The sequence below is a fragment of the Lepisma saccharinum genome, chromosome 6 (genome assembly GCF_977018435.1).
Source record: "Lepisma saccharinum chromosome 6, izLepSacc3.1, whole genome shotgun sequence".
Taxonomy (NCBI): domain Eukaryota; kingdom Metazoa; phylum Arthropoda; class Insecta; order Zygentoma; family Lepismatidae; genus Lepisma; species Lepisma saccharinum.
In genome coordinates this window covers 1,902,798-1,924,477 of record NC_139234.1, presented here as the reverse complement: position 1 = coordinate 1,924,477, position 21,680 = coordinate 1,902,798, and the positions used below count along the sequence as shown (strand labels likewise).

At 36.2% G+C, this 21,680-nt stretch overlaps 1 protein-coding gene across 1 annotated transcript in view; it reads left to right on the top strand.

Moving 5' to 3' along the window:
• The window catches only part of geminin (geminin DNA replication inhibitor), a 39,296-nt gene that overhangs the window by 2,976 nt on the left and 14,640 nt on the right, over positions 1–21,680 (top strand). The window contains exons 2-3 of the mRNA XM_083124490.1: positions 9,429–9,541; positions 10,465–10,598. Coding sequence (XP_082980616.1) covers positions 9,429–9,541; positions 10,465–10,598 — 247 coding nt within the window. The remainder of the gene's footprint in view (positions 1–9,428; positions 9,542–10,464; positions 10,599–21,680) is intronic.

Sequence of the window (21,680 nt, the reverse complement as noted above, 5' to 3'; positions counted from 1 at the left end):
AATTCTCCAACTGAGAATAGCTAGCCCCACGAACCATTGGCACGTGGATAGGTTAGTTCTGTTAGGTTAGGAAACATAGTTAAAATTTGGTGTCGTGTTAGTATCAGGATCTAGAAATTGGAAATAATTGCGAACCATTGGCGCTAGCCCCACGAACCATTGGCACGTGGTTAGGTTAGTTCATCTCAGGCAAGCAATAAGGCCTATCAGAAAGATGTGAATGTGAAAAATTGAAATTAATTTCATCAAAACAATGTTGATACACCTTCAGGAATGTTCCGTGAAGCAGATACGTAAGTACGAATGTCAAAAATTGACAAAACGAAAAAATTAGAGATGTCCGAAGGATAGTAAATTTTTACCGTTTGGGTATATATATATCGTCCTGTTTTTGTACCTTGTTACATTTGTACTTGGTGCAGAGTCTGAAGAAGACCTTGCTAGAAGGTTGAAACGTTACGTTTAGTCTGTTTTATAATAAAATAAATTACTGCCTTGGTCAGCATATTGATTGTTAATATTTGGTTTACTAACTAAATTTGGCCTTCTAATCACGAATCTGTTGTTAAAATGCGGGGGTTACATGTAGAAATTTTAACATTATGCACAGTTAGCCCCACAAACCATTTCCGGTTAGGTTAGGCAAGCTTAGTTAAAATTTTGTTTGTAAAACAATGCGATACAGCTAAAAAAAACAACAAAAAAAATTCAACTTTTATCGCCTTTTTCCCGATTTCCACACGTGACCCCCACATTTTAGCAACAGATTCGTGATTAGAAGGCCAAATTTAGTTAGTATATCAAATATTAACAAAATTGGAGACATTCTCTATATTCTGCAGCTCTGAGATTTCAACTACAAAAATGCTCTACAAGGTTTGAAGCATTTCGTGCTCTTCCTCCTACAAACTTACGAAAATCAGCCAGCGTGCAAAATCAGACCGATTATTCTGACTCCTGCGAACGATCTTATTTGCTTGCAGGTACATTGTATCTTGTATATTTTCTCTAAAATTATAATTGTATGCATAAAAAGGCTCCTGTATTGTACGTAGAATAAACATTGGAAACTTTGTGTGTTGCAAATGTTGGAACAGAGTATTATTGATCTGGAGTTTGTACGTTAAGTTATGAAATATTTATGAACAGTATATTCTGTTCAAATTAGGTATGGATCATCATTTTTTTCTAATTTCACATTAAGAATTATCTTTATTTCAATCCAAATACATTAGGCTGTATTCACCAAATGTATTTCTTTTTGTTTTGCATTGAAACAAATATCCAATCCATCAATATACAGGGTAGGGTGTCCACGCTAGAGGAATCGAGAAATAAGTGATAATTTCTAATGAACAGAATGTATTGGTAACATAAACTTTTACTTTTACTTGATACAAAACTCACAGAGTTTCAGATGATGTTCAATGCAACTCGATATGTGCACCTTTGGTGGCTCTGCACACATCTAAACGGTATTCAACTTCCCGCCAAGTGTTCTCTAGCATTTGGGGAGTCACAAGCGCTACTGCATTTGTGATGCGGCCCCTCAGTTCCTGCAAATTTCTTGGTCTGTCTACCTGATAAACAACATCCTTAACATATCCCCAGAAAAAAAATCCAAAGGGACAAATCGGGTGACCTGGGTGGCCAGGCAATGGGTCCTTCTCTTTCGATCCACATATCGGGGAAACGTTCATCCAAGAAGTCACGCACCTGTCGATGATAATGGGCCGGTGCTCCATCTTGCTGGAAAATCGATCCTGGGGGAAATTGGTCTATGGCGAAGTTCTGCAACATGTCCAGATACACATGTCCTGTGACTGTAGCCTCTAAGAAGAAGAATTGTCCAATGACAGAGTTCCTCGTCAATCCACACCAGACATTCACTTTAGGCGTCTGTCTCTCATGTTCGTGAATAATGTGGGGAATCTGTGAACCCCATATCCGGCAGTTGTGCCTATTGATTTTGCCGCATAAATGAAAGGTTGTTTCATCCAAGAAAACAATCTTGTCCAGATACGAGTTGTCATTTTCAATTCGCAGAAGCATTTCATCTGCAAAATGTGCCCTATGTGGTGATGAAGCTCGATCTTGTAAGCAGTCAAATGGAGTCACTTGTGTAAGACCTTGTGAATAGTCGATCTAGGAATTTGAAGTTCGGAACTAGCTCTTCGGATAGACTTCCTTGGACTCCTTGCAAATGCCGTTCTCACACATTCGATTGTTGCCTCATTCACAGACACTTTCGCATGTTTGCCGGTTTGCGGTAGTAAAGAACCTGTTTCTCGGAGTGTTCTGTCCCATTGGAGAATCGCTTTATGACCAGGTGGATCCACATTCCACGTACGACGAACACGGCGTTGAACCCAAGTAACAGATTTCTCTTCTGCTAGCCATAACACACACTGAACTTTCTGTTGCGGTGTCCACATGTTTTCCACTGTGCGATCTACTACTGAATGGCGCCTGGCTTCCTTTCGAGACAAAAGCTATTGATGCGCATGCGCGACCGTATAGCTGTCTGAAAACAGTGTTGCACAATCTCGGAGAGTTTCCCTTTCCTGTCATATGAAAAATACAGCAATATCCTTATCTGGTTTTAAATGGCGAGCATTTATTTCTCGATGCCTCTAGCGTGGACACGCTGTATTATGCTATGACATTATTAATTTTTTTGACACACCCGAAAGTTCTTCATTTCTCAAATCATCTTTTTCAACATTGTAAATTGAAGTCTGAAACTTATTTGAACATGCTGTTAATTATTGAGGGGTTGGCTGTATTTATTAAAGTATTTTCATAATTTCCGGAGTAATTAATGTGTCTACAAACTTGAAATTCCTTGAATTTTGAGGATTGTCCATGATTGTTTTTCATAATGTCCATACGTTCAATCCAATTCACTTTTCCTGGTGTCACATTTTAGATTCATTGTAGGTTCATATTATTGCTCTGAGGCATTGTCTAGGAGGCAGGAAGTCACTCAATTTTAGATGACAAAAATGGGGACCATCTTATATGATTTACAATTAGGTTGGATGTCTCGGGGTAAGATATTAATTAGAACTACTAATTGACATTAGCACTTATACACCGTGTTCCAAAATGAATATCGGGGTTTTAATTAAGTGTATATATTCCATTACATATACATTACAGAAATGAAACATACCTTAAAAGGAAGGGTAACTCAAACAGTTTTTTGTCACAAGTTACAAGTGTTCAATGTGGGATCCCCTTGTGACACGGCACACATCTAGTCTGTAGGCAATTTCTTCCCACACTGAAGCTAGCATGTCTGTTGTAACAGACTCCACAGCTGCATCAATCCCGCGTTGCAATTCAGGGAGGTCGGCAGGTAGCGGGGGCACTTATACACTATCCTTTACATACCCCCACAAAAAGAAATCGCAGGGGGTGAGGTCGGGAGATCTTGGGGGCCATTGCAGAAGAGCCACGGCATCCTCACAATGACGACAGATCCATCGTTGGGGAAAAACAGCATTCAACCAATCCCGTACTTCACGATGAAAGTGTGGGGGCGGATGCCAGATGATGTTTCTTTTTTGCTAACGATCCAGTTGAGGGTAGAACCATTGCTGGAGCATGTCCAAATACGCAGTACCAGTGATAGTGTTTTCCACAAAGAAGAAAGGTCCATACACTTGTTCTTTGGATAGAGCACAAAAGACGTTCACTTTTGGCGAATCCCTCATGTGCTGCACTGTTTGGTGTGGATTTTCGTATTCACTCGTCCACTAAGATGAAATGAGGCTTCGTCACTAAAGATCACACTTGTAAGAAAATCATCTTCCATGTCCAGTACATTTTCGCAGAAGTTGGCACGGGTCACATTATCTTCAGGCTTTAGGGCCTGTAACAGATGTAGACGGTACGGCCTCATGTGCAATCTCTTTCGTAACACCCTCCAAACAGTGGTGGACGGCATTGACAGTTCTAGACTCGCCCACTTTACAGATTTACTGGGACTCCGACCAAAACTTGCTCTGACCTGTTTCATTTGCTCATCTGGTAGACGTGGTCTTCCCTTTGCACAGGCATCCCGTATTCTTAAATTGGTTGTACCATCTTCGGATGTTATTATCCGATGGGGGATCACATCCATATTCCCGCCGAAAAGTACGTTGCGCTCCAATTGCTGAGTTACACCTTGCAAATTCCAAGAGACAAAGCCTTTACGCTCAGGAGTCATCTCCATCTTTACTACTAGCGCCGTGCTGCGGCGGAGTTACGAAACATCACCTGCGAAGTAGAAACAAAAACTGTTTGAGTTACCTTTCCTTTTAAGGTATGTTTCATTTCTATAATGTATATGTAATAGAAGATACACTTCATTGAAACCCCGATATTCATTTTGGAACACCCTGTATTATTTGACTCAGGTGAGGTTTGGATTAATTTTGAGAAAAGACAGTAACTCTTTTATGCTCGAGAGAGAGAGAGAGAGGTATTACTTGTACTTTAATTGTTAGTTGACATCAACTCTTGTAAAGTTAACATGGTGATTTTCATTAGAACCAGGGGTAGAAAAATACAGGGTTACCATTGCACCTGAAATTTCAAATTAAGTTGTAAAAAAGATTGTCTGTACCCTTGACCCTCTGTACCACCTGGAGAAAGTGAAATATTTTGTATGGTTTATGAAGATTTTGTTAGTTTATGAACGTTTTCAGTTGATTTTTGCTCTCGGAAATGTGTTACTGTGAAGTAAACTAAGTGTGTTACCTTAACGTGTTACTTTACCATGTACATAGCAGAACAGCCCGAAGGTTTCGCACAAGTGAATATTAATTTTACGTAGTTAGGTTAGGATTGGTACTGATAGTTATGTTTGACATGTTCTTTTGCTATTTTAGTGTGCATACAAACAGTTTTTACTAACGAAAAGCAGGACAGTACTCCAAAATTGCAGGTTTTAACTTACATGGGCCATTCTTTGGGATCCACTATCTGTTATTTGTGATTTCTGAACACTGGAACCACTTTTACATTACGTAAAGCATTGAAATCTGTCATTAAAATTATTATGACATAATTCTTGAGGGGGTACAGTGGGTAAACTGCCCCAATACCGTATGCCTTTTTGTATTGGCCCATGTAAGTAAAAACCTGCAATTTTGTAGTATTGTATCCACAAAAAGGGTGATAGAGATAACCCTGGTAACTACCGGCCTATATCCCTTGTTCCAGTGTTTTCTAAAATTATAGAGTACTGTGTAAAAAGGCAATTGACCCCTTATTTTGAACAGAATTCACTTATTAATGTAGCCCACTTTGGATTCAGATCGGGGCTATCTACTATTAATGCGGTAGAGACGGTCGTAAATGAGATAATTAATGGTTTCGAGTCTGGCTCATATACATGTACTACTTTGATAGATTTAAGTAAGGCCTTTGATACAGTTGCGCATGAAATCTTGTTTAAAAAACTACAGTATTATGGATTAAAGGGTATCGAATTATCCCTTCTTAAGTCTTATCTTACTAATCGGCGACAGATAGTAAAATTTAATAAGAAGAAATCTGATGAGCTAGACGTTTTGTCTGGTGTCCCCCAAGGATCAGTATTAGGTCCATTTTTGTTTTTAGTTTATATGAATGACCTACCTAATTGCCTACCGTATAAAACAGCTATCTATGCTGATGACACTACCTTTATTACAAATGATCATAGTATTCTTAACCTTAGTATCAAAAATAAAGAAATGTTAAATGCTTCCTCTTTATGGTTTAAAACAAATAGCTTGGTGTTAAATACGACAAAAACAGAAACTCACTTTTTCTATTTAAATAACCCACCATGCACCTTAAATAATCAGGATTATGTAAAATTGCTTGGCATATATTTGGATACAAAATTAAACTGGTCAATTCATACCCAGGAACTATGTAAGAAAATGATGATCTCTGTGTACTACGCTCTTTTCCATTCACACTTACTGTATGGAAATTTACTATGGGGAAACTCTACAGGTGCAAAGGAAGTCTTTAAATGGCAAAAGAAGGCTATACGTTGTATTAAAGGAGTACAGGATATGGAGTCATGTAGGGAATTCTTTAATAAATACCGTATTATGACAGTGCCCTCTATAAATATTTATCATAGTTTAATGTACATAAAGGAAAACCTCCCCAGTTTTAGGTTGCATTCTAATGTACATAACTATAATACAAGGCACAATCTGAATATAGAAATGCCATACGCTAGACTATGCAAGACTCAACAAAATTTTAAACATAATGGAATGAGATTATTCAATTTGCTACCAGCTTCTATACGTAATTTAGAAAACAAGCAGTTTGCTAAACACATTAATAATATATTAGTACGATATTGTATATATAGTGTCACAGAATTTGAAGAACACTTCCGTCAGGGCCTGTAAAATGTAAATGTCTACTCATAATGCATCACAGAGCTGTAAAATGGGTTTTTGTACATGACTTGTATTGTAATCAAAATAGAGTACTATTTTCCAATTGCTTTCGCTGTAATAAAACATGTAGTTTAATTTGCAAACTGTATTGTTGAATGTGTAATATTTTAATATGTATTTTTAATTTTCTTTTCTTTTGTAATTTTTTATATTAGTATTTATATACTTATTATGATGAAGTCTATTGCAATCATGTTGTCTAATGACTAATAAAGTATTCTATTCTATATTTCAAGTTTGCTTACTTTTTGCTTTTTTTAAATCGCAAGTACAGTAAGTGTTTTTTTTAATGTTTGTGTATTTTCTGTATCATTAAATCAGAATAATAAACATGCCATTATACATTTTTCCACTGTTGCTAGCCAAATTTCTAAAATCTGCGGTAGTCAGCCATGTATTACAATGTACAGCATAGTTATTATTCATACTATTACTGGTAGAGCCTTCTTTTGCAAGGTCACTCCGGTGCAAGAATGAATTACACAGGCCTGCAAATTTAAACTTTCTGATCATTGCATAATGTTCAAATAGTAATTTTTAATATTTGAGGCATGCTGAATCCGGAACTTAAGTCAGTTTTTCTTCATCACATCAGGTTTCTTTGCAATATCAAAATGAATATATGAGACTCTCACGCACATACAGGATTAATACACTCTATTATCACACGCAAGGAATGCTTTTTTCTGGTTATTTTTACTCTTCTGAACACTCCTATATTACACTTACAGGGTGGGAAATAACCTTTTGCTAGGGGTCCACAGTAAAAAGTAACAACAATTAAGAAATTATGGTAATACCAAATGTTTACTACGACAAATGTGGTTACAAAAACAAAATTAAAAGTTAGTATGTCCTCCGTTTGCATCTCTCACAGCACGAAGACGATCAGGGTAGGAGCTCAGAAGATTCGCAAGCAAGTCCGTATTCCATTCCTTGTCACGGAGGACTTGTTCCAGATGGAGTGTTGCCCGGGAATAGCGGTCTGGTCTACGTTCCACTATCATCAAGGACTCAACTGCGTCCTTCAGAATAGCCCCAAAGTGCTCCGCTGCATTCAGGTCCGGTGATGCACCCGGCCATTCAGAACTGCTGAAGAAGTCAATGCCACTTCGCCGAAGAAGGTCTTGGTTTTAGCTTTGTCGTGAACTAACTTTTAATTTTGTTTTTTGTAACCACAATTGTCGTAGTAAACATTTGGTATTACCATAATTTCTTAATTGTTGTTACTTTTTCCAGCAGACCCCTAGCAAAGGTTATTTCCCACCCTGTATATTTATGTATTGTGTAAACAGGTTTGAAGAAACTATATTAAAAGCATCTGTAAACACCACTTTGCACTTTTTCTGGTACTGGTAACATGGTCTAGAATGGCAAGTCCACGGTTTCAATTTTATGATATCTTGACTTATTTTAAGAAACTTCTTTGCCTTGCTTTTCGCTTGTGAGCTGTACTTGGATTCTCTCTCTCTCCAGTAACCAGCAGTAATCTGCCAGCATGTTCTTGTTCCATTTCCCTTAGATCCTGGTGGAATCTTTCTCCTTGCTCTTCACTCAGCATTCCTAGGTTCTTGGGGAAATAGTCCAGATGTGAATGTAACATGTGCATCTTTAAGCTCATATTGCAGACTTAATGTTGGAAAGAAACAAGCATTCTGTCCACCATTTCTATGTGTCTGGATCCTTTGTGTTGCCCAGAAAGTTTTTGACTACATCACGGAATGCTTTCCATGCCGATCGTTCTGCTGCACACATAACGTCTTCAAAATTAGAATCAGAAAGAAGTTTACTGATATCTCGACCTGTGAAGATACCCCTCTTTGATTTTGGCATTACTGATGCCTGGGAATCGATGACAGGTACTGAAAGCATTCACCATCATTGTTTACAACCTTAACGAATTGCTTCATAAACCCTAGTTTGATATGAAGCTGATGCTGAGGTAACAGTATGTTGGACTTGTCAACAAGTGTTTATGTTTTTCGAACTACAATCCACTGTCTACGTGGCCATTCCTTTTGGGTCCAGTGATGTGACCTTGCTTGACTGTCCCACTCACAAAGAAAGCAGGGGTGCTTTGTGTAACCTGCTTGTAGACCTAACAGAATACCTATCACTTTAAAGTCACCACACACTTGCCACTTGTGTTCATGGTACTATATTTTACTCGTATACATCATCATCTCAAGATTTCCATATGTTTCTTGCATAATAACTGGATGTGCAATGGGAACTGATGAAAGTTCTGTTTCGTTATGAAGAAGGACACACTTCAAACTACGCTTGAAGACATCAATAAAAAGTCTCCAGTGGGTAGGGTCATATTGTGGTACTCCTAGTACGAGTGCATTAGTGCATGTGCATAAAAAATGTAATATCAAATTTTAAAGAAATGTGATGTGATGTGGAAAAATTAACGTCTGATCCTGTTTCAGGATGCAAAAGTCATCCTAGAAAACAATACAGAATGGCTGCAATGAAACCATCGCAAATCAGTGTTATTTTTAATCCAATCTTGTATTAATTAAGAAATGTTTTAAGATCATCTTTCATAATGTGTAGCTTTGTTATATGGATTCAGTCTTAAGAAAGCCGTGAATGTATTTTCCGAAAAAAAGAAAAAGAAGAAAAATTGGCTCCTGTCCTGTGAAAAAGGGACTGGCATCTGAATTATTTTTAAGTTTTTTCTACCACTGATTATAACTGTTATAATTTTCTGCCTTGGAAACCTGAAATTATACTTGCATTTTAACTGGGCCATAGAGTTCAAGTATAATTTACCCGTGACTTACTGTTGTTGGTAATGCTTGCACAGTAACTGCTTTTTTCTCCAACTGAATGGAAACATGCCTATTCCGGTACGTACAGTTTGTGGTCTTCTTGCTTGCCGTTTTGGTCTGAAATTTCCCTTAAAGGAACAAAGCTTGGAACTCTTTATATTACTGTTACAATTTTCTCCCCACTTAGGATAAGAAGCCACCAGTTAGGAAGACATTGGCCACTCTTCAGCCATCGGCTTTGGACAAGGAGAATCTCGTCGGTGGAAGGAGAATGGTGGAGTCTGAGGAGGAAAAGATAAGGTACGAGGGTAGACACGGATTTTCTAGTTCTTTTTGCTCCTGTGCTTACTACCTGTAGGAGATGGGACTTTAAAAGGCTTTAGTAACTTCCTCTTTTAGAGACAAAATGGGAAAACTTAAAATGAATGGTATTGATAGTTTTGAACAATATTGTGAAAGTGTTCAGATTTTTCTTCTAGCTTAGTGGAATTAGTTATCCCCTCTAGTGCAGTGGCATGTGGCGGTAAACCAACTTTTGCTTTTCATAAATATAGAAATTAATGGAAAATTTGAAGTTGTTGGGCTTCTCTTTTTGTTTTAGTTGCATGCCTTCATTGGTGTTTTATTTCTATTATATCTAATTTATATAAAAAAAATATATGTGCAATAAATAATTGTTGCAGTAAACAGGTCAAATTTTCAGAATACGCCACTGCTCTAGGGCACAAAATTTTGTTGTGTTGTCCTAAATTGCATTATTTAAAAGGGGAATTTTCTCCTCATGATATCTGTGGTTTTGGAAAATATGGAAACTACATTCTCCCCATGGATCACTTACTTACGTGTGTGAGTATGATTTGTCGATCAAAACAACGTTTCAGAGGTCAAGACTGCCTCCTTCTTCAGGTTAATGCGTATTCTTAGGCACCAAACATGGTGTCTCGTTGAGGATTCATGTTAAAGGTTATGGTAAAAAACACTTATTGAAGAACCCACATTGTAGCTATAAAAACCGTCATTCGGTCCACACACAAATCTAAAACCGCGCATATCACAATCTAAACCCTCATGAAAGAAACGTCCGAAGCGGCTGTTAGAAGCCACCCGACCAGTGCTTGACACGTAAGTAATTGATCTTAGATCTTTTTAAAGTTCTTCATTATTATATGTTTTCTTACTGTCTAAATATTATTTATTTATTCTTGGTTGCATTTTTATTGCAGTGGCAAAACCAAAGTTCTTAATGAAAAGAACATAGAGCTTAACAAAAGTTGTTCAATTCTGAAAAAGAAGCCATTGGCGAAGCATTCTTCGAAGCCTAAGAGTAAAATCATTACAGCTGAAGATTTGACATCTGGTGAGTATTGTTCATATAATTTATTAGTCGAATGTATATTCTCGACCCAACTTCTGATTCATGTACCACTTTCCTGCAGACCAAATACTTCCATATACATTTGTCACGAACCCTGACTCGAACCATAGACCTCCAAGTCTACCACTAGGCTATCCTCAGAGTCCGTGGGACATATGTTTGCCGGGGCTCACCAGGGATCTCACAGCCACTGCGCTCACCTGACACAGAACTAGGTTCTTGGGCTGTACACTCTTTTCTCATCTGTACTCCCGGCAGAAGAGTACAAGATACAAAGAGAAAAGGGCAAGTTATGGGGGTTCCACCACTTAACTACAAAGAGTTAAGACTTAAAACTATGACTTACAATTATGACTTCTGATTATGACTTCTGGAAAAGGAACTTGCATGCAATTACCTTCTGAACCAAGACAATAAGGAGAGAAACACGTAGGTGAACTTAATAAACATATATTCTTTGGTAAATGTTACAGTATTTGAATTTATACAGAATTTGATGTGTTCACTCGCCATGAGTGATCGTTCGAAGTGTACATATCGATCTGACTGATCGAATCTCCTTCCTTTGGAGTTTTACGATGAACCTTCAATTTACATGGGCCCGTTAGGCCTGCTGGTATACAAAAATATACAGAAGTACATACTTTACCTTACGGCTTTTACTGTCTTCGTGAATATAGCGTCATCACTACTTCTGAGTCTAACTTCTGAACTCCGGGTTGAACCTGGGTTCGAACTGGGACTCTAGACTAAAAACTCTCTCTGGCACTGAATCTCAAAAGACTCAAAAGGACTTGAAGACTGAAGATTGACTGAACTTGAACTAACTTTGTGGAGGAAAAGTGAGCTTTTATATTACTCAAAAAGGCGTTGTCACCATAGGGGTTATCTAACTTACGTCAGATTCTTCGAACTCTGATTGACGTCAAAATCTACGAATTTACAAGTTTCTAAAGAATTGGAAAGTTCTATCTACCATATATGGAAGGTTGACGTTTTGGTTGTTTTTGGCTGAGGAAGGCGTATAAGGAAAACTTGGGAATTAATCACGTGGTCGAGGCATGTGGACTCATCAACTTTCCAAACAAACAGGAAGCTTGTGGTAGCTCATTATTTTTCTCTGCGGCTTGGCTTCTGATAACCCTTGACAGTGCTTGCATCATTTGGCAAACAAACAAGGCGATTTATCAACCAATGCGGGCAGATCTGTGACCACTGCGGTCACCGAAGATAACCTATATCCTGTTGTGGCGTTTCGCTATTTGATAACGAAGTCGTTTTCCTTGTCCAAGCAGCTCTTTTAAGCTTCTTTAAAACTTAACATTGCAAATGTTTTGGTAGATGGAATATGGTAGTAGAATAGCATGACTGAGTTCGATTCTCGTGGGATGCCTAATTTCTGGGTGTGACAATACCCTCCACCTTAGATGGAAACATCTCCTGATGTTCTGCTTCATCTTCGGTGTTTGAATGTTTTAAGTTGAGGTGTGTTGAAGCTATATTCACTAGATTTCACAAATCATTTTAGCCGTACAAATTATAATTATACTATATTTGTTTGCATTAAGTTAGTTGTTAAACGAACTTAAACTGACTGCTTTTGTGCAGTAAACACTAATACTAATACCAACATTATATAAGCAAATAAATGATAGGTAAATGAATAAAGTAAATTCTATAATGTTTAGGTTACACTGGGTTTTCTGATCATACTTATGAATATAATCTAACCAAAAAGGTAAGTGATGCTAATTCCATAGCATCATACATATTCTTCTTTGTATGACAAGGATCAAAAGGATCCAACGAGATTCTTACACTATTACCTGTAAGAAGAGCTCTAAGCAAACTGGGCTTAGGTTCTGTTTCAGATACATGTGAATATGCAATTAATGTAGGGAAGGGCTTTTCTTCCGTACATAACAAAGTAAAACTACTAAACATATTTGAATCTTGTGATACAAGAATTTCATGGTACTCTTCTACAACTCTAAAGATACATTTTAGAACATGTTGATATAACAAATTCTTTTCTTTGGTCTTTCGACATTTACTTAAAGCAAAACATATAAATGCTGCTACGTTTGTTTTAAAAGGCTGACACATTGGTTCAATCTCTCCGTATCGATAGAAAATATTTGCTCTATCGTAGGCGTATTGAATAAATTTGTCGGTTGACATAATCGGATTTTGCATTAGGTATGCTGTGAACAATTTATGTTCTCGTCGATTTTTGGCTTTTCTTACTTGTTTATTTATATGCCATCTAACATATGGGTCATCTTCAGCTATCATGAGCTGTATGAGGGTTTCAGGGCTTATTCCTGGAATACTCATAATTGACTACTGTAATCAGTAGAACTGATGATTTTTGTTTTTCTTCAGAGAGAAACAACGATCATCACTCTACCTTGCCAAGTTCAAAAGTCAAACAAAAATTTAAAGAAGAAATGAAACTTAAAGACTTAAAGAATATTTAAACCATAAAACACATCAACTTTTCACCTTGTGTGATCCGTTATTAACCCTTCACCTGAGGTGATACGATAGTATATATATATGAGATAGATATATGGTTGATTAGTATATAGTTCAACAACTTAAACTATAGATGTATAGATATTATATGATGTTGATAAAGCGTTATATATTGATATATCAACTATATAGTCGTTGATTGCATTACCTAGATACTTTACAATACTTAAGGATATAGTTTTAGTTGATTACATAGGATTATTATATTGAATATACTGATTACATTGATATATTTAATTAATGTCTAATGATTACGTATATATATGGACTTTATAGTACACTTTGTAAATATATATAGATACTCCAAATAGTTATACATAAACATATAGAATGAAAGTATGTCATGCACAGTCTCTTCCTTTCGGAAACACAATTTGACTTCCACTGTTTTCACTATATGAGTTCACTCATGTTTTTGTGTGATAAACACTGTTTATAGTTTCTGTGAAATTGTTCGTGCACTGTTAACTGAAACACAACGAAGTTAAGAGTTTTTTTTTATATCTGATCTTTCTAGTTTCAATGGAGTTCGCAAAACTCAACAAGTCTTTACAGGTTCCCATCCTGTACAAAGGAACATATACACAAACTATTAGTATACATAGATACTTCATAACATAAGAGTGATAAGCTCTTAAATTTGGTCCATAGTGATATATCCTGGCTCATTTGTAGGATTCACTATGTGTATAGGTTCTTCATAGTTTCTTTCAGACTCAAAATGAATAACTGGTGGAGAAGGTAACGGTCGTGAAATATTCATAGGTTTTACTCTTATCCTTCTCTCACTATGAGACTTTTGTCTCTTACATTCACATGTGTTTATATACACTTTCCATATTAAGTAAAATACAATTAAATAAGTCTGTAAGGTTAATATGGATAACCATAAGAGGGTAGATATCTCGTATCTAGTATGTCTTAAATTTATAATACACTCTTTATTATGACATAAGTAAGGTATAGTTATATTCTCATTTTTCATATCGGTCCATGTTAATGGAACTAAGTGACTTATACTTGCTGTAGTATCTACAGGTAAGATACAAGGAAAAGTACTTCTAATATGAAGTCTTTCATCATATTTAATATGACATGAGCAACCTAAATGGATTAAGGTAACTCCATATTGAAATTCTACTTGAAAGTTGAATTCAATATCTTTACATACAATACGTAAAGTACGATTGTATTTTCTGTTTCCTACAAAGGCTTGAGTTGAAACATTAAACTTGTAAAACTCTAGATCATTATTGTTTCTAGTACAAGTCATATTGCAAAACTTATAAATCTCTAGTATGTTTTGTGTTATTGTAGCGATTACACATTTCTCAAAGTTACTTAAGAATCCATGTTTCGTATGTACGAAACATAAACTATTCTCAACAATATCACATTCAGTGGTTAATAAACTCTTAGAATTATCATCATAGGCTACATTTATATCTTCATTATACACACTACAGATCTCAGTCTGTTTCCTAAAATAAATCTGTTTTACAGAAAAACTTCGTAAATGTCTCTCATTTGAGATTATTGGAATCTTGATAGCGAACAATACTTTACTTTTGGATATTACACATTCTACTAAAGGTGAATTATAAAATTGACCTAAATTATTAACATCTATACTTATAGAATGGTTAGTCTTTATGACCTTTTGTTGGACATTCAACAAATCTTGCTTAAGCTTAGCAAATGAAATTAACTTTGGATGAACAATTCTTTGTTGACATGAATTAATCAATATCATTAGATTTTCATTGGTACAAATTGATAATGTTTTAAAATTTAACCATGACAAAGCTGGTGAATCATAAATCTTATTTCTTATAACATTATAACCTTCTCTATCTACAAAAAGCGTTTTGACATGCAATTTTTCAACTCTGAAATATTGCCAACCATATGTAAGAGGATCGGCGTTGAAGGTATGGTTACCTACATGTGAAATTACATTTTCCCAATCAATTACATGTGGTTGTTGAATCGAAATAGTCATTTCATATATAATAGGTAATGATGTTTCATAATATATAGGAGAGCTTAACTCTTCTATTTGTAAACCAGAATTTACATAAGTGGGTATTTGCAATGCTGACAATAGTGAAAAACTCATAAGAAATACAAATGTAAATAGTCAGGATGAATGTGTTCTATTTAATTGCGAATGTTGTGGTTCCATAGTAGGATTAGCACTAGTCTCAAATGATATACAACTAGGCTTTCCTTCAAAATTTGGATTATGAAATCTTATTCTTGTTTCATCGAGACTTGATCTTACATTTGCTCTTAACATTGCTCTGTCCTTGAACTCTCTAATCTCTTTACAAGTTGTCATCCATATCAAATAAAATGTGACTACAATAACTAACAATGCTATTACAACACATATGTAAACAGCAATTTCTTCGATAGTTGTAAGTTCACAAGCATGAGCTTCTACTTGACTTACGGGTATCGTACTCATAGGGATAGCAACATTTTGTACTAATCGATTGGTTCGATTTAGTTTAAAAATACACCACATCAGTAGAATTGAAATAATTCCATTCCAAAGGTAAAATATTAAATTATTTGTTGTATCTGAAGGTACAATATCATTTCCTATACTGTTAACTAAGTTTTCAACTTCATTTAACAAGTCTTTTCTATCTGTAGCAGATTGATTTTCAGTCGTAGGTTTGATATAAATGTGTGGTAATTTCTGTGTCCAGTTACTATCTAAACAATCTTGAAATGATTTGAACTCTAGCATTTCTTGTTTAGTCTTCATATCTGTGACTTTTAAGGTGGGTATATGAGACCAACTGGCTGGAATTACTCTAGATATTTGAAAATTAGATTCAGCGTTATCTGAGCAAGGAAAAGTTTGAGGGATGAATACTTCATCACTAATCTTTGCAGAACATGTGCATGGTAAATTTAATTCACTAGCTCCGGGTTGGTTTCCATGAGTAGGAAATTTACGTGTATTTTCATTACATGTAACTTCGATCTCATCTAATGCATTTGTTATCACATACTTATCTGGTGAAATTTCCGTAATAACTATTGGATTTCCCTGGGTACATTGGAATGTACAGACTTTTGCTAATTCTTCTATGGTAGCTCCCTCTCTAATCTTCTGTGGGCAACCGGTGCCTATTACAGCATCGTGTCCATAACGTGGTAAGTAACATAACTTATCGGTATGAGGGTTACATGTTGAAAGGAATGTTCCTGACAACATTCTAACACTCGTACTCGTAGTGGCTGCATAACTAGTAGAATGTAGTAATATACATGTAGAATTATGCCATCTAAAGGGTACAGTTTGAAATTGTTCTAATAACACTCTGTCTCCTATCCTAATTATAGGAATCTTGATATGAAAAACTACATTTGTGTCTGAGAAAATACATTGGGTAATTGGCAAACTGTAATATTGACTTAATTTATTTAGTGGGATAGCTAACGTAAACCCTTTCTTTGATATTTTATCCATTATGTTTAGTAAATCATCCCTTAGCGTTGGTGGTCTAATAGAAGTCATGGGTAGAGTATTATGAAAACATGCGTTCTGAATCTCTCTATACTCTTGTTCTATGATTTGATTCAATACAATTTTATGAAATAACATCATTCTCATTTGTTCTAACAATCCTTTATATTGTAAATTTTGTGACATATTCATTAATTCAGTGAAATGAAAATTTTCTAAAGATCTAATTTGTTCAAATTTCTCTTCAACAGCATCTAATGATTTATTTATTTGTTTAGCCATATCTTTTATACCATGTCTAATAGTTACGATATCTCTATCATAAGTTTTCAAACTTCTAGTGATCTTCAAAATAGCTTGCTTTAATTTACGATTTTCTAATTTAGAACTTTGAATTTCTTTATCTGTTGCTACTGAGCAACACCATCCAAGGAAATCTCCCAAAAATGGCAGAAGTCCTCGTTTCTTACGAGCTGGTTCATTTTCAAAGTATTCGTCGGTAGGAAACTCTAAAGATGATTTATTTATATGAGCAAGAAAAGCTTCTTGTAGTTCACCTATGGCTTCATCAATAAAACAAAATAATGAATCGGTTTCTTCGTGTTGGGTACATAAATGACTTCTTTCTGAATTTGAGATTTTCCATAAACTGGGTTCTATAGCTGGAGGTTTAACTAAAACGTTTTCATATACTAAAGGTATGGTCGCTTCATACATCGTTATTCCACTAATTATATTCCAATATCCTCCTGATACTAAACGTATGGGTGGTAATGGATTTCCAATTGCTTGGAAACTAATAGTTACCAGTATACCGAAGTAGACTTCCAAAAAGAATAGACGTGACATCTTCAGGCTCTGTTTCATCTGGGTCTGGCTGGTTGATGGGTATCTTTGGAAATTCTACCAATTCGTTCACTAAGAATTCTGAAACTGGTTAGAAAGACTAAAAATAAAACTTATTAATTATTTGCACAAGATTAGTAATCTTACTAATAAAAACATTAGCTTAGAGTCTTAGGGTACTTAGTTAGTTTTAGGTAACTTCAGTCCATTGCTGGCTTTCAAAATCCAACTAGTATTTCCAAGAGGGTATGGTGCTGTAGGCAGGCTGTAAAATCCTAGCCTGTCCATGGTCGGGTCAAAGTGGCAAGTAAATTTCCACTTGTCACCGTACATCCTAATACTACATTGTATATAGTCATCCAACTGGATGGCACTCTGTCGTAACCACATTTCTCGGTCTGTCTTATCTGGTCTTAAGGCTAAACCAAAACGAATATAATTCATGTAATGTCTCTCAAGTACACATTTTCCTTGAATTGATTCTGGTGTGACTATAGGCAAAAGATTCGTACCATACGGAATATGTTTATTCTCCCTGGCTACGAAAGCTTTCTTAAAAGGGCCTTTCATAAACTTATGAGTAAGACTGGCTATTTCTAACATATCTTTCACTTTTATGGTTTTTGCTACTGACAAATTTGGGTCTTCTGTTTCCTTCGAGATTGTAATATCTTTACTGCTACTTGCTCCTTCGTTAACCTTTTCCATACTTTCAGTTTTCTTTGCTTTATCCAATTGAGCTTGCCTTAATTCAATTGAACTATGAGCTTTTTCTAAATAATCAGAAAATTCGGAGGAGAGAGTTTTGATAGACAATGTCGAACACTTAGAAGTGACTTCGACAACATCACTCTCGTCCTCTGAAGAAATTGAGATGGTTCCTTTGGAAGAAGGGTCATCACTGCTCAACGTGATAGTCCCTCTCCCTGATAATGTCTCAAAACACGATGAATCTAAAATTGTTACCGTCTCTTTACTTGAAGTTGGTTTTGGGCTAGAAGTGGCTAGAGGTAGGTCTATTTCAAATACACTATAAGTGATACCTGAGGGTAAAGTTTCATTATTTGTGGCATTTGAACAAGTACTAGCACTAGGATCACTAATGGTTATAGTCTCCTGGTGTAAAAGTTCTAACTCCTGTTGAGCATATCGTCTCAAATGATGATCGAGTTGAGTTTTATAAGTATTTTCAGAATCCATTCTGAAATCTATGCTACAATTTACAATCCTTAGTTCACTTTAGATTTTGAAATTTCTCTCGGGGTTTATATGTGCTATCAGCTTAATAGTATTTGTTTCTTTATCAAAACTAGATGCAAATAACCATGTACTTCCGTACTTCTGAAAATTCTCTAATACAAATTCCTTTGTAGTACGTGCAACTTTCTTAAGGAAAGCATTTACATCAATCCCATGTAGTATGGCAAATTGAATATTAGCGTCTAAGAATTGTTTCCACTCGAATAATGTCCCTTCTTTAATCATAGAAGTTCCTCTAAACAATAAATGGTCTATGTTAAAAAGATCGTAGACGTTTTCAAATATCCAAGTCCAAATATCGGGATTTGTAAGATCCAAAGCCATCAAAATCTTGTGGTTCTCTGGGTTTGTGTCTGAGGAGGAAGAAAAAGATACTGTTACTCATCTCCTTGATACACAAGTCCTTGATCAGTTCTATGATATGGAAACAAATTCAGTTTCGGGGTCCTATCTCCATAGTCCCGTACAAACAGACAAATATCACTAACACGATTTCCTGGTTGATGCAACACTAAGTTAGGATGTTGATCTCTCAATATACCATTTACAAGGTCTGTAAAGTATTGTACTATGCGGGTTTCATCTCCGCGAACTATATTACGTAGTTCATAGATGTATAAGATTTTACAGGGATTTTCACTTTCCCTAATTATGATCTTTTTCATCGTAATTAACGGTTCTCCTGGGAGAATAAAATGTTGTCTCGCAGTATAACTTATTGGTTGATGATTGTGTGGATAACAATAGTATGGCAGTTTAAGTCTGGATTGATATCTAATTCTTTTGCTAAGTCATGTTCATCTTCCTTTCCTGGTGTAGTTCCACTGTGTAAAACATCTAAATTTACTGCACAACAAGATCTTACTTTGGATTGCGTTGGTGGTGAAATGCACTCCAATTTTCCTATGACTGTCCCAGATGGGATATTAATACTGGTATAACCCATATTAATTATCGGCACGGAATTCACTTCTGAAGGCTTAACTAGCATTCTCGGCACTAAACATCTAAACTGATTATATAGACCATTGGAAGGTTCCAATAAATATTCACTGTCACTTTCTTCTGTGGTCGTAAACGGATGAACTATAGCAATTTGTGTATGCTGGCGCGATGGAAGAAATGTATTAACCATCACTTTAAACACTTTCTTTTCTTTCCTTCTCTTTCTTTTCTCTTTTCTGGCTTCCAAACTGGCTTCAAAATTTTGATCAAAACCTGAACTTATCAAAGAAGTAATATTTACCTGTTCGTCTGGTAAAGAAGTTGGAGAACTCGAAGTTTCTGTAGCTGGTAGCTTCTCAATGGCTGACGATAAATCACAACGTGAAGACTCACTAAGTTCGCACTCACTGTGTCTTAGCGTAGCTTTTCCTAAAGTTTTATGCTCTGAGTTATCTTGCGTTTTTGTTTGCGTGCGCAACTGGGTGCGGTCGGCGTTTCTTGAGGTAGCTTCTGATTGGTTGACTTGATCATGCGTCCCTTCTTGGCGGCATGATGGCGTCATATGCGTGCGCAACTGGGTGCGGTTAGAAGTTTCAACTGGCTTCTTTGAGTGGCTAAATCCTAATCGCTGTTGTGACGTCATGGGCTCACAATCTGACATCGTCACATGTTTGTTGCCTGGTGGCGTGATGTTTTGGCGTCGCTTTGACATCACGTGGGCAGCATATGTTGGCGTTGGAAAGCTTTTCTTATCAATCTCATTAGTTTGCGGCTTGTTAGCTTGCTTCGACTTCTTGATAAAATTAATGAGCTTGGTTAGATTTGTTTTAATTGGCGGTTCTTTGTTACGCAATTCTAATGAGGAGTCGCACTCCTTATCTATGCTTGACGACTCGGTCGTTTTTATCGCTTCTGTTGCATCAGCGATAGAAGTTTCTTGATTCGAACGTCTTTCTTGCCTGTCTTTAATTTGTGAATGAAAACTAAGAACTTTTACAAGACCAGAACATGAAGGAATATTGCCGTTATTGTCCATTTTCACCAACGGAATTCTTCTTTCCATTTGCTGGAATTCTCCTGGGCGTTTTAAGCAGATTTCCTTAGGACTGATCCATTTCACATACTTATTCCAAAAATCACTACCAAGTAATATAGGCGAGAAATTTTCTTCTCCTTTCGGTTCCATAAGAACGAAATTAATCCACATTTTTAACCCGTTTACTCTGAAAAACACTCTATGTACTGGGTATAAATCTGAATCGGTATCAAGCAAAGTACGAATACTCACAAATCCAATCTTCTTACTTTTACTAACGAATTTCTTTGGCAACAATGCAGGATTTATAATACTAATTTCTGATCCCGTATCCAATAAAGCAATTTCCTTTTTCCCAAATAAATGTACATACAAGTGTGGTCTCGGATAACGATGAGACTCATATATGATAGATCTTAACAATTTCTCTATTGGTTTTAGGGGTTTTACATAATTCGCCTGATTTACGAAGCGATCCCCTTCTCGCTTCGTCATTACTCGTTTGGGGTTCCTACACTGTTCGAGGAGGAAGATGCGTCATTCCTACCTGTCGAACGCGCGTTACCAAGTAATTCGGACACTAACATTTCGGCTAACATTTCATTAACCTGATGTTCTACCTGTTTCTGCACAAACTCTTGTACACCTTTCTGATTCTTAAAATTACCTTGATTATCTCGTCTACTGGTATCGAAGTCAGACCTTTTTCTTTGTGGGCACTCCCTAGCATAGTGACCATAGTTTCGGCATGAGAAACACTGAATGTTACTTTTATCATCGTTTCTAGGATTCTGATTTGAATTCATGGCGGCAGGGTTAAACTGTCTGGAATTCCCTCTGAAATTATTACCTCTGTTGTTATTACCTCGATAATTATTACCTCTGTACTCATTTCTTGGTTGAGCTGCTACTTCCGCTGTAAAAGTACGTTTAGGAAAGTCATTTCTAGGTGGAT